We start from the raw sequence: 12,640 nt of genomic DNA on the forward strand, positions 1-12,640 counted from the left end.
ACTGGTTACAGGATAACCGTCTTACAAGATCCTACTGTAGGAAAGCCCCATTAAAACACTATGTACCACAACAGAGCACACACCATAGAGGTCCATTTACCCCCTACCCAGTGTGGTTTGCTGCAGAAAGAACCAAAAGTGCCTCATCTGAGCTTTTTTTTCATTATACTACCTTGTTTTACTGTATTAAAAATGATATAATTTTATTAGGAAGAGACTTAAGGGGTTTGTTAGGTGGTTAATTGAATGCCCAACCTTCTAGTTAGTAAAAAATTTTCCAAATAATGTATCTGAAATGTATCTCATTTCTGTTTGAAATCAGAATGGCAGAATGGAAAAAAAATCTTATTCTGGGTTTTAAGAGATCTGGACTCTAAATACAGGTCTGTTATAAATTATGAATTATGTATCTCCTTTGGCAAACTAGTCTACTCTCAACTTTTGAAAGGTTTAAATAGTATCCAGATTCCTTCTAGTACCAAACTCTGCTCTCCCCTGTGTGAGTTGGCTGGTTGAGGTAGTCAGCTAAGGAAATGCTATAGAGGTGATTTAGGTAAAGGCTCCTTTCAAGAGGATGGACTAAGGAAAGGGCTATACATACATCTGAGGTTGAAGCAGACAACTGTCTTTCCTTTCCTTTTCTTTTTTTTAAGATTTTCTTTGAGAGAAAGAGAGAGAGAGGGAGAGAGAGAGAGACAGTAGGGGAAGGAGAAGAGGGAAAGGGAGAAGCAGATTCTGCGCTGAGCTTGGAGATGGACACAGGCTCAATCCCACAACTCTGAGATAATGACCTGAGCAGAAATCAATAGTCAGATGCTTAACTGACTGAGCCACTAGGGTGCCCCAGACATCTGTCTAATTAGTTCAATGAGCCTTCTTGCATGCTTAAAAGGACCAACCAAAATTTGGCAGTTACTTTTCTTGCAATTGCTGTATTAACCCAATGAACATATTTGAACACATATTTTTTTTTTAAATTAGGAAGTAACACAGAGTTGGAAATTCTTAGACTGGAGCTCTGAAATCTAGATGGAAATCCGCAATCTCCCATAATGATGGAAACTCTATCATTAGCTAGTTACATGGTCTTGGGTAAGTTATTAAATCTTTATGAGCTCAGGAATATGTACTCCAAGACCTCTTCTAATTCTATAATTACTGACAGCCAGCAGCAACTGCCAGATTTAAAGATCACAAAAATTGTACAGAGCACTTTCAATATTTTTAAATGGCTTAAAACCAGAATACTTAAAAAGAAATGTGTACATTAGTAACATCCACTGTTCTGCTTGATTTCTCACACATAAAAGGGATCTGTGGAGCCTACTTTTCATGAGAATTAAATGAGATAAATGGGATTTGTATTGTTTTCTACTCTTTTTTTCTTCTTTGTATACTAGCTAAAATCTTTATATTAGCAATCTGCACTTTTGTTTGAACAGCTAACATAAATTATCTAACTTTTAGAAAATGCACAATATAAAACCAGCAAATTACTCAACTAAATAACTAGAATTATTGCTTTTGAATTCCAAACATCAAACATTCTTTTTGAAGAACACCTTTAGTCTAAAGCAAATATAATTTATGACTACTTGCAAGTTATTACATAATAATGAGGTTTATTTAAGATGGTATAAGTATTTCCATAATATACTAACATTTTCAAGGTGTTTGTTTAACTTGGTTATAAAATACACTCTGGGAAAAAATGGGTAGGTTCTTTGTGAGAACAAATGCTTTTGAAAACTTCAATAGCAAAGAAAGATTTCAGGACGAAAATGGTCCTGTATCAAAAAATTCAATGCGTATTTTATTTAAAAAAAAATCTTTTCCTTTTCTTTTCTTGTATCTTTTATAATGAATATAAAATTTCTAAATTTGGAAATTATGTTTTGTAACAAGTTACCATTTTTAATAAAGAAGGGTCAATAACATTATACATCATCTTCGTAGATATATATGCATATTTGGTAACAAGTTGGTCTATTTGAGTTTCTTTAACACATGTGCCTACACACATTCCCTGACCAGATAAAAGGCTCATATGCAAACTAGGACCTACTTTGGCTTAATATTCATTTTATAGGTAATGAAAAAATCACCTATTCAAACAAAATATACCAGACTAGTGTAGCATTATTTAACACATTAAATATATTTCCATTAGTGTTTTATTTCTTTGCTGTTTTAATGCTCAAACCAAGGTTCAAGTGTAAAACACTTTTCTCAGACTGCACTAAACCATACTACTATTAATTTACCAAATATGAAGTGAATAATTTTATAAAACACACACATGAGAACATAAGAAATTATGATTTAATTTTTAATATTCACATGTTGAGAAAGTATATTACTTAACTTTTTAAGTGTTAGAAATCGTCATCTACATCGTCGTGTAGCTTCACTATTTATACTATCACAGTTTTATCTATTTGAATAAGTAAGAGTTTGGGTTTTTTTCCCCACAATGGGCAAGAATTCTACACATAAACACCTCTACGAGGGTATGTTTATAAGGGCAGGCTAAGTTATTATTCATATCCTGGTTGTTGTGCAACATTAAATAATCATGAAGTACAACTTCTGAAAGAGAATACTTTAAGCTACAGAAAGTGTCTTTTCTGCTACAACTCTAAAAGCTTACTGATCAGAGTAAAATCAGGCATATAACAACTTCCTAAGATATTTTCTGTCCTTGAAAGTTTTCAGATCAAGATTGTATACAATCATCTCATAAAGCTGGCTAATGTTCTCTTTAAATGCACATCAATTAAGTGTTCAATAATTTCCTTTATAATTTCATCACTAATTTGCAATTCCTGAATTGAAAAAAAGCAAAGCTTCTCTCACTAGAAGTAAAACACAATGTGTCAAGGATGTTCAGTCCAGAGCTATGCTTAAGCTTAAGTAACAGAACAAACATTTAGCAGAGCACTTTGAAGATAATCTGTATAATCAAAAATATTCCACTGGAACAATGGCCTTAAAAATGAATATAACCATGATTCTGCCACTACTCTTGTTGAACTAGAAACACCTTAAAGTTCTCTTTCAGCTATGTCCCAAAGTTTGTCTACCAAGGCAAGGGGAGATAACAAAAGTTTAATCTTCAAAAATGTAGAGTATTAGATTGATAGTTCTAATTTGTTTTCTCTTCCACTTATTTATGTTAAAAATAGCCTCTATCCATGTCTAACACATAATTTTATTCTACTCAGTATCGAGGTTTGTTTGTGTGCCAATCAAGTATTTTTGAACCAGAGCTTTTCCCTGCAAATAATAATTTATCACTGATAAAGTTGTTTTTTATGCACCTCATACTATTGTAATAATTTGATTTGTTAATCACTTTACATTCATTACCTAATCTACTTTTGTTAAGCACATTTTGCAGGTGGGGTAACTTACACTTGAAGGGATTAAGCCCAGTTGCTGAAGGAAGGATCAGGTAGCGACTGATGCAGTAAATAATTCAAACGTAGTCTGTCTGACTCTAAATCTATAAACCTAAATACCACGACTTTTAAAAAACAGATCTAAAACTTCATTCCAGACCAAACACATTATAATCTGCAGGAATTGTGTCCCTAAGTTTGTTTTTTGAAGTTGGTGGTTTGATAACCAATGCACTGTCACCAGTCTAGTCTGCCTCCCTAGAATTGCTGATTTTGATTAATTGCCTCTTATTTCCATGAACCAGACCTTGAGAGAAGCCTCATGAGACTGCAAGATAGACGGTGCTGTGCAGGATTAAAAAGAAGTAAACCTGGCTCCTGCCTTGAGAAGCTTACAATCTAAAAATATGCTACCCCAAATATTGACGGGCTATTGAAGTGCCTGGACTGGGTTGCTTACTAGAGATGACTGTGTGGGAGCAGTGTAGCTTGATTACGGTTTTGGTGGAAAGGAGGACGAAACTGACAGAGAAGAGACTAACCTGGGTGTAAAGGTTTGGCAGTGGAAATAAGATTTGTGGAAAGTTTAACAACCCTTCTTTATTTCAAAACACAATTTTAAATATTTCAATTCAGTTCTCTCTCAAACACATACAAAATTACTAACCTTCTACATTCATGGCTTCTCTCAGAACCTGAAGTTTCTTTTGTCTCTCTCGAATTCGGTCCAAAGCACTTGATATTGCTGAGGACGTGGGCAATTCTCGCATGTGAAACACTGGATCCACTTTCTGAGGGCCAAAGATATCCAAGGCTATGCTTCCATCTGAGTATCTTGCTTCCTTTTTTCTAGGAGTAGTTGAAGGCCGCACTGTTACTGCCTCAGGGAGATACTGTCGGAATCCACCAGTTTCCCCAGGAAAGTCTCTGTCAGCTGTGCAAAGCAAGTCCATGGATGAAGCCCAAATCTTCTTCTTGGGAAGCACGTCAATGCCAGGGAGAATTTTTTTTTCTGGGCCACTAGTTTTGAACAGGTAAGGGGAGCAGGCATTTTCAGAATCTTCGTGTCCAGAATTATTATCTGATGAAATGTCCTTGAAATAATCTTCCTCATCTTGTGTGTCTCTGATGGACAGAAATCCCATAGATTTACTAAGCCCTTTGTTAAGAAAGGTCTGATGAGAGAATGGAGACTTGTGTATGTCTACAACATCAGAAGTTGCGCTTCTTCCTGGAATGATAAGAATCTATCATGTATGTACAGAATTTTTAGAAAATAACTGGAATGTAACCTTACTATTGACAGTGAAAGTGCTGGTAATTTCCTAAATCTTCCTAATAGAGGATCAGAGATGAAATGGATGGTAGTGATAATGAAAGTGAAAAGAGATGCTATGTTTGTATAACTTTTCATAGTCCAATGTTTCTTACCCAATAAAAACAAAAATGTATTGAACTCACTTTTTTGAGTAGTATTTTATATTCATCAAAGAGGAATTATTTGGTTTTTAAAAATAGACAAAAGTAAAAAAAATAGGCAAAAGTTTCTAATACTATCCAGTTTGGCAGAATATTAATTATCCATGAAATAATTCGGGGTAGCAATAGAATGTAGAGTATATTCCTTTAACTTCTAAAGATATAATCAGACATGTATCACTTCAACATAAAGCCCTAGTATTTTCTGGTCATTTAAAAATTTTTTAAAGATGAAACAAAGAATTCTTGCTATATTCTGGGTGAAAAAAAGATTGCAGCATTTGGAATTCTTAAGTATCAAAGTTTTATTATGATTAGGTATGTTTTCAGAAAATTTGTTTGAAATCCAGATAATCTGATTGTTTAAATTATGTAAGAAACTTAATCTTTCCAAGGCAGACCATCATGTACTGCATGAGACTGTTTTTCCTCTTGAACATAATGCATCTTATTATTCTTTAGTCCTTGATGTTGATGCAGTTAAAAGCCAGTAAGTCATTCTAATTTTTTTATGGTACCCGTCTATAAATGCATTGAAACAGCAAAAATGCCCAACCAGAAATTAATTTTGGGACTCATAGAGTCAGTAACACAAAAAATCATCATATATAGACATAGACTGTCACAGACTCTAGCTTCTAATCTAAGATAATTTAAAACTGATAAACACATATATGTTATAATATTTTAGGAGTAAATTACATTCTTAAACCACATACTGAAACTCATTAATTTAAAATTTTATTTAAAAATAGAGAACAGAGATATTCTTGAAAATTGATAGAATACATTAGGTAAAAAGTAAGAATTGAAAGGACTTAAGGATCATACAACCACAGATGAACTCGACAATCTGCCTTCTTTTACTGCCTTGACTACCAACATGTAGCCAAAACTTAGAGAAAATCAAGCAAGTGAGGATTTTGGCAACATCATAAACTCATAGTCAGACACCCTGGATACTCAACATCAATGTGTTAACAGTAATTTCACTCATTCTTCACAATGCTTCACTTTTCCTCATTCTTCAAATTTCCCACATTAACTCCCTCTTTTTTCTGAGGATCTTATCTCATATTTTACCAAGAAAATAGAATCTGTCAGAAGAGAGCTTTCTCATTTTCCCATGGCTAATTCTATATATCTACCCATGTCTGCCAATCTCTTCTCTTGTCTCAAAAGATTAAATTTGCTATCAGTTGAAGGCCAATTCCCAATATGTGTTCAGTCCCCCTCTTCTTTTATGTTATCAGAGATTTTACTTTTTTGGTTAACATCTGCCCTCCATCTTAATTAACCCCCTTTTCTATTGAGTCATTCCCATTAGTATACAAACATGCTTTAATATCTCTGTAATAAAAAGCAAACTAAACAAAACCTCTCCCCTGTTACCACATTTCCTTCTAGCTCCTGCTGTCTCCAATTTCTTATTTCCCATTCAGTATTCTACTCACTTTAGTCACCTTCCAACTCCTCCACACCTTGGCAACTCTCATTAAGTAAAGCTAATGGCATCCATATTGCTAAATCCAAAAGACATTCTGCATCCCTATCTTACTTACCTCTCAGCAACAACTGATGGTGATGACAGTTACTTAATGAAGCACTTTCCTCTTTTACAATACTGGTTTTCTCCTACTTCTTAGACTGCTCATTCTTAGTCTTTGCTTTTTCCTCCTCTACTGGATATCCAAATGTCAGATTTCCTCAGGTTTCAGTTTTAGAATCCTATCTCTTCACTCTCTTCTTGTATAATTTCATCTACTAAGAAGGCTTTAAATAATTAACTACATACTGATAACTCCCAAATGTATATTCTTGGCACCAATGTCTTCTGGGAGCTCCAATCTTATATAATTGAAACTTTTATTAGTATATCTTAGAAGCACCTCAAACTGAACGTGCTTAATACTATTTTTGTTTCCCACATCCAGAGATGTCCATTCGACCCCATTTTTTCCAATTTCAATAAATGGCATCACTATCCAACTGACGGTTCAAAACAGAAATCTGGGCACTATCCTGAAATCCTTCATCGTCCTTATTGCCTGCATCATATCCATCAGAAGTGCTGGCCATTTAACTTCTCAAAGACATCTTTCTCCATGTGATTATTTCCATTTTCACTGGCATCACCCTATTCCCAGTTAACACTATCAGTTGACTAAAAAACTACAATGACTTCTGGACAGGTCTCCCTTCTTTCTTCACCCAACTATCACTTTACTCAGCAGCCAGCGTTATCTTCTCAAAATATAAATTCAATGATGCCACCACCCTTTGTAATAAGTCTCAAAGGCATACAATCACACTCAAAATAAAATCAAGACTCCTTACAGATCTGCCATTTGAATCTTTTTAGTCTCATTGCCACTTCTTTTATTTCATCCAGGCCACAGGTTTTCCTGTTAAGCTCTTTTATATATTAGGACCTTTATATATACTGTTTTCTATGCCCTGAATGGTCCAGACCTTTCTCATGGTTAGTTGTTTCATATTCTATACTTTTATTTTACATATGACTTCTTCAGTGAGGCCTACCATAATCACTATTGAAATAATCACCTTCCAAGTGTATCATGAGTCTATCCCATTTCTAACTGGTAGATTTAGCATTCTCTTATAGGTCATTAGTATTTACTAACAATATATTAATGGGCCATGGTATCCTAAAAGAGCCATATCTTCTCACCAGCCATATGAGACTTAAAACTAATTGCTAATAAGGTGGCTCTTGGATAATTACTGCTCTATAAATGCTATGTGTTTGCTTTATGCAAATAAGTAGATATAAAAATATTTCAATTCCTATTTATTAAAAGTCCAGAAAGTTAAAAAAAAAAAGTTCAGAATGTTACCATTTTTAAATTCTGCAAGGTAGTACAAAATTATAATGAAAATAATTCGTTTAAAAGTTTGCACTACCTTCCTACTCTGCTTCTACAAAATATGCTAAATTTAACTATTTCTCAATTTGCTCTACATGGCTGAAAATCCCATTATGATAGCCAACTTACAGTCTTGTGACCATTATTTATAAAAGATGATTTTTTAAACCATAATAAGGTCTCTTCTGGTAGCCCATAAAACAAACAAAGGAATGGGTAAATAGGAAGAGGAGTGAGAAAGAAAGAAGGGGTGGGGAGGGAATGATACTCCTGAGGAAAATGGGCAAAATATCGTGGATGTGTGAAACAAAGTTCAGGGTGATATGTACATACTTGTTAGACATGGCCTAAGGTAAAACTGTTAAGAGCTATGAGCCATAAAGGCATTAAAGGGAGAAACTGAGTGTGGATCACCTTTTGAAGGAAGAAAAAGGAAGTGGCAGGAAAGAGATGTTTGGGCCCCATAGGCCTGCGCCTGCCTGAGGTTCAGGGAAGCCAGTCGTACCTGATGGTGGGAGGTAGTAACTCAGGCTTCTTTTCCGTGGGTGGGAGAGTTAGATAGCCTCTCAAAGAAAACACCATGAAAGATAACTGATATCAAGAGACTACTGTATACCCATCTTTTATGCTTATTTTCAATTATCCTAGGCATCTTCAGTCCATCATTCTTCTTGGAGAACTTCTCAATATTGGAAACAACTTGACATGGTCGTGTATCTGTTTTATTTTTGAAACTGCCATCAATCTAGTATTATATTTAGTAGTGAAACCAAATGCATCCTCTAAAAGAAGTTCATTATCATACAAGGTAACCAGGTTTTTGAAATGCTGTAACTAATTTCTTATGTCATGTTTCTTCTTTCAGTAATTTTTGTTCTATATGCAGTACCACTCATAGAGTTGGTGTTAGAAACATTTTTATTTGCAGTTATTTGGTCTACTTTTACTACTGTACCTTGTTTATGTTTGTTAGAACCAACAAAGCATGGCTAAGAGTTTTCAGTAGAAATGGAGTCACATCCATTTGGAAAAACAGTCGTCAGATCACTACAATTTCTAGCTTTATAGGAACATGGCTTGGAGCCTTTGCTATTCCACTCCATTGGGAAAGACCGTGGCAGGTATGGCCCATCTCCTGTATGCCTGGAGTGACCTTTGGCTACATGGCTGGCCTTGTGATTTCACCACTCTGGATATACTGGAATAGAAAGCAACTTACATACAAGAACAATTAATTGGAGCAAAGGGAGAAGATATTTCCTTGTGCAGATTCCATGAAGACTGTGCAGAAATGTATATGGTTTAAGCCAGGCAGTTCCATTTACAGCATTGTTCTTTATGTAGTTACAACATGATGTGACTGTAGCTTTTTTTTTTTTTTTAAAGATTTTATTTATTTATTCGACAGAGAGAGAGACAGCCAGCGAGAGAAGAAACACAAGCAGGGGGAGTGGGAGAGGAAGAAGCAGGCTCATAGCGGAGGAGCCTGATGTGGGGCTCGATCCCAGAAGGGCAGGATCACGCCCTGAGCCGAAGGCAGACGCTTAACTGCTGTGCCACCCAGGCGCCCCATGTGACTGTAGCTTTTTAAACTAGGAAACCCCTGAGATATTGTACCTTCTAGCTGAAACAAAGTATTTATAATAGAAAAAAAAAAAAAAAAAAGGAAAAAGATGTTTGGAGCTAGGTGGTTTCTCCAGTGGGTCTAATAGCTTAGAACTGCTTTTGTTTGCTTTTTTGGATGAAAAAGGAGACAGACATACCTTTATCTAGGTAACAGAGAGGGGGATTTTGGCTGGTACAAACACACCCTTTTAAAATCACATATTCCTAACTGGCTCTCAATGCATTTTGTCATATCAGTGATACTCAGTATCTTCAGCTATACAACTGGATATGGAATTGCATGATCAACACTTCACAAGTGAATAAAATATATATAGCATCACATATCATATCATGGCTGCCTTATATTGCTAAAGCACTATTGGAAAAATTTCACTAGTCTGGGAACTAAAAATGGGAGTTCAAATATAGAATCTGGCCCTTTAAATGAGGAGAAACAGGAATTCTAGGCTCATTTATTAGGTGCATAAGCTTCTAGACCAGTGAAAACCATGTACTGTTGTTAATACCAGAGCTACTTACTTACTAACTTTATTCAAGGCTAGATAAAACACAATTTCTTCAACTGATGTCCAAATCTTTCTAAACATGTGCGGCTATTATAATTATTTTATTTAACAGGCAATAAACAGCCCTGAAATCATTAAGTACATCTAATAGCTGTGCTCACTATCATAGCAAGTTTGATCATAGGAAGTTAATGTTATTTTTGAAGGCAATGCCATTGGAGCTACTCTTAAAAGATTTCAGGTAGATACTTCTTTAATATTTCCACATCCTGGGAGAGTTACTAGCTCCTTCCACTATACTCGCAGAGTATGTTGGCCCTCTCTTAGGATATCTTTCACTGTATTAAAATTGTCTATTATATTAGGTATCTGTCACCACTCCCACTCATTTCCTCACTCCACCCCCAACTAGAACAGTTAACATAAGAAACCATGTCTTACCTGTTTTTGTATTTCTAGTTCTTGATTAAAGGCATTCCAAAACAATGCTTATAGAATAGGTTGATTACATAACTTTCTGAAACCTTTTTAAAGCCAATTTAGGTAGCATAATCTACTAGAAAGATTACTGTCAAAACACCTGGGTTTTAATTCTAGCTTTACCAAATTCAATCCTGAGCTTGGGCAAGCCACTTGATTTCCATTTTTCCCACTTCCTTCATTTACAAAGCTGTGGACATTACTTATTACACCTTCTTAAAGATGACAGGATAAATGAACAAACACTTAATGAACTATCATGAGCTCTCCTGAACAAGGGCAACATAGAATTCTAAATTCCGCCTCCCTTTTGTTTCTGCTTTATTTTCCTCAGCATATCATTATCTACCCAGGGGGAATTTAAAAGTTCTTTTGAGAGGAAATCATGAAATCAGAAATCAAAAGATCTATAAAAGTTTTAGATTCTATAATTTAAAAAACCAATTTATTCAAAACAGGATAAATGGTGATTATACATGGATTTTCCATCTCTTGGAAAGGCTCTGAGTTCAAAGAGAGTTTACAAACAACATTAGATTACATACAGTTGTAAGTATCCAGATAGAAAATGAAACCATAGATCATCTCCCGGCATCGCAGGAAGGATCTGCAGAGGAGTTAAGATGGCGGAGGAGTAGGAGACACCGTTTTCAGCCGGTCCCCCGAGTCGAGCTGGATAGGTACCAGACCAGCCTAAACAACCACGGAACCAGCCTGAGACGCAGGAAGACGCATCTGGATCTCTACAAATGAACATCTCCAGCGCTGAGTATTGAGGTACGAAGCGGGGAGCCGTGAAACCGTGCACAGATATCGGAAGATAAACGGAAGGGGGAGGGAGCTGCCGCATTCGGGCGCCGGGAAGCGGTAGCCACTTGCACGGGGGAGCGGGCGGGGCTCGCGGACGGCACCCGCAAAACAGCAGACTGAGACCGTGAGCCGGGTGCGCGCGCCACCAGGCATCTCGCGGAACACCGGAATCCCGGTGCGCTCACCGGATCCAGACTGAGACCGGGAGATCCGGGAGCGCGCGCGGGGCGGCTGGCGGCTGGCGGCATTAGAAACACAAAGGACAGAGACGCGCCGGCCCTGGAGGTGAGGGCTGGGACGCCGGGTGTGGGGCGCACATCCCGGAACGCTGCAGGGTTGCGCAGCACCAACAGAAACAGAGTTAAAGTGGTCAGAACATTAGTAGAGATTGGGCCGCAATCCTTCTGTTCCGTGACAGAGGCTGAAATTTGGCCGCTGCTGCTCTGACTCTCAGAAGAGGCACAGCAAACCGCCAGGGAAAGCCAAAGCCGCCAGAGAACGAAAGCCTGGAAATACCGGCTCAGGGAGTGCCCATCCCCATCCCCCCTCGCAGGGGACACGGAGACTCTACCCAAACAGGGCTGCCTGAGTATCGGCGCGGCAGGCCCCTCCCCCAGAACACAGAAGGCAGGCTGAAAAATCAAGAAGCCCACAACCTGGGCTCCTGGGTGGCGCAGTCATTGAGCGCCTGCCTTCGGCTTAGGGCGTGATCCCGGCGTTCCGGAAAGGAGTCCCTCATCGGGCTCCTCCGCTGGGAGCCTGCTTCTTCCTCTCCCACTCCCCTGCTTCTGTTCCCTCTCTCGCTGGTTGGCTGCCACATAAATAAATAAATAAAATCTTTAAAGAAGAAGCCCACATCCCTAAGATCCCTATAAAACAAGGGGCACGGCCTGGGACCCAGTCAATAATTTGGGCTCTGGAAACCCCGCAACCTCTCTTCATCAGAATGACAAGAAGGAGAAGCCCCCCCCAGCAAAGACAAGACAGTGAGTCTGTGGCCTCTGCCACAGAAATAATGGATATGGATGTAACCAAATTATCAGAAATGGAATTCAGAGTAACGATGGTCAAAATGATGAGTAGAATTGAAAAAACTATTAACGAAAAGGTTACTAAGAATATAGAATCCCTAAGGACAGAAATGAGAGCGAATCTGACAGAAATTAAAAATTCTATGAGCCAAATGCAGGCAAAACTAGAGGCTCTGACGGCCAGGGTCGCAGAAGCAGAGGAACGGGTTAGTGAATTGGAGGATGGGTTAATAGAGGAAAAAATGAAAATAGAAGATGGTCTTAAAAAAATCCACGCCCACGAATGTAGGTTACGGGAGATTACTGACTCAATGAAACGATCCAATGTTAGAATCATCGGCATCCCCGAGGGGGTGGAGAAAAACAGAGGTCTAGAAGAGATATTTGAACAAATTGTAGCTGAAAACTTCCCTAAT

The 12,640-nt window shown here is 37.5% G+C and overlaps 1 protein-coding gene and 1 pseudogene across 14 annotated transcripts in view; one reads left to right on the forward strand and one right to left on the reverse strand.

Moving 5' to 3' along the window:
• PTPN13 (protein tyrosine phosphatase non-receptor type 13) overlaps positions 1-12,640 on the reverse strand; it is a 199,199-nt gene that overhangs the window by 89,455 nt on the left and 97,104 nt on the right. For 13 of the 14 annotated variants that reach the window (XM_045791210.2, XM_045791325.2, XM_045791303.2 and 10 more), the window contains one exon: positions 4,069-4,632. The exons of the other annotated variant lie outside the window; for it this stretch is intronic. In XM_045791210.2, coding sequence (XP_045647166.1) covers positions 4,069-4,632 — 564 coding nt within the window. The remainder of the gene's footprint in view (positions 1-4,068; positions 4,633-12,640) is intronic. 14 annotated transcript variants of the gene reach the window in all.
• LOC148109524 (GPI ethanolamine phosphate transferase, stabilizing subunit pseudogene) lies at positions 7,342-9,038 on the forward strand (annotated as a pseudogene).

This window comes from Ursus americanus, chromosome 8 (genome assembly GCF_024610735.1).
Source record: "Ursus americanus isolate L20-20 chromosome 8, mUrsAme1.1.p, whole genome shotgun sequence".
Lineage (NCBI taxonomy): Eukaryota > Metazoa > Chordata > Mammalia > Carnivora > Ursidae > Ursus > Ursus americanus.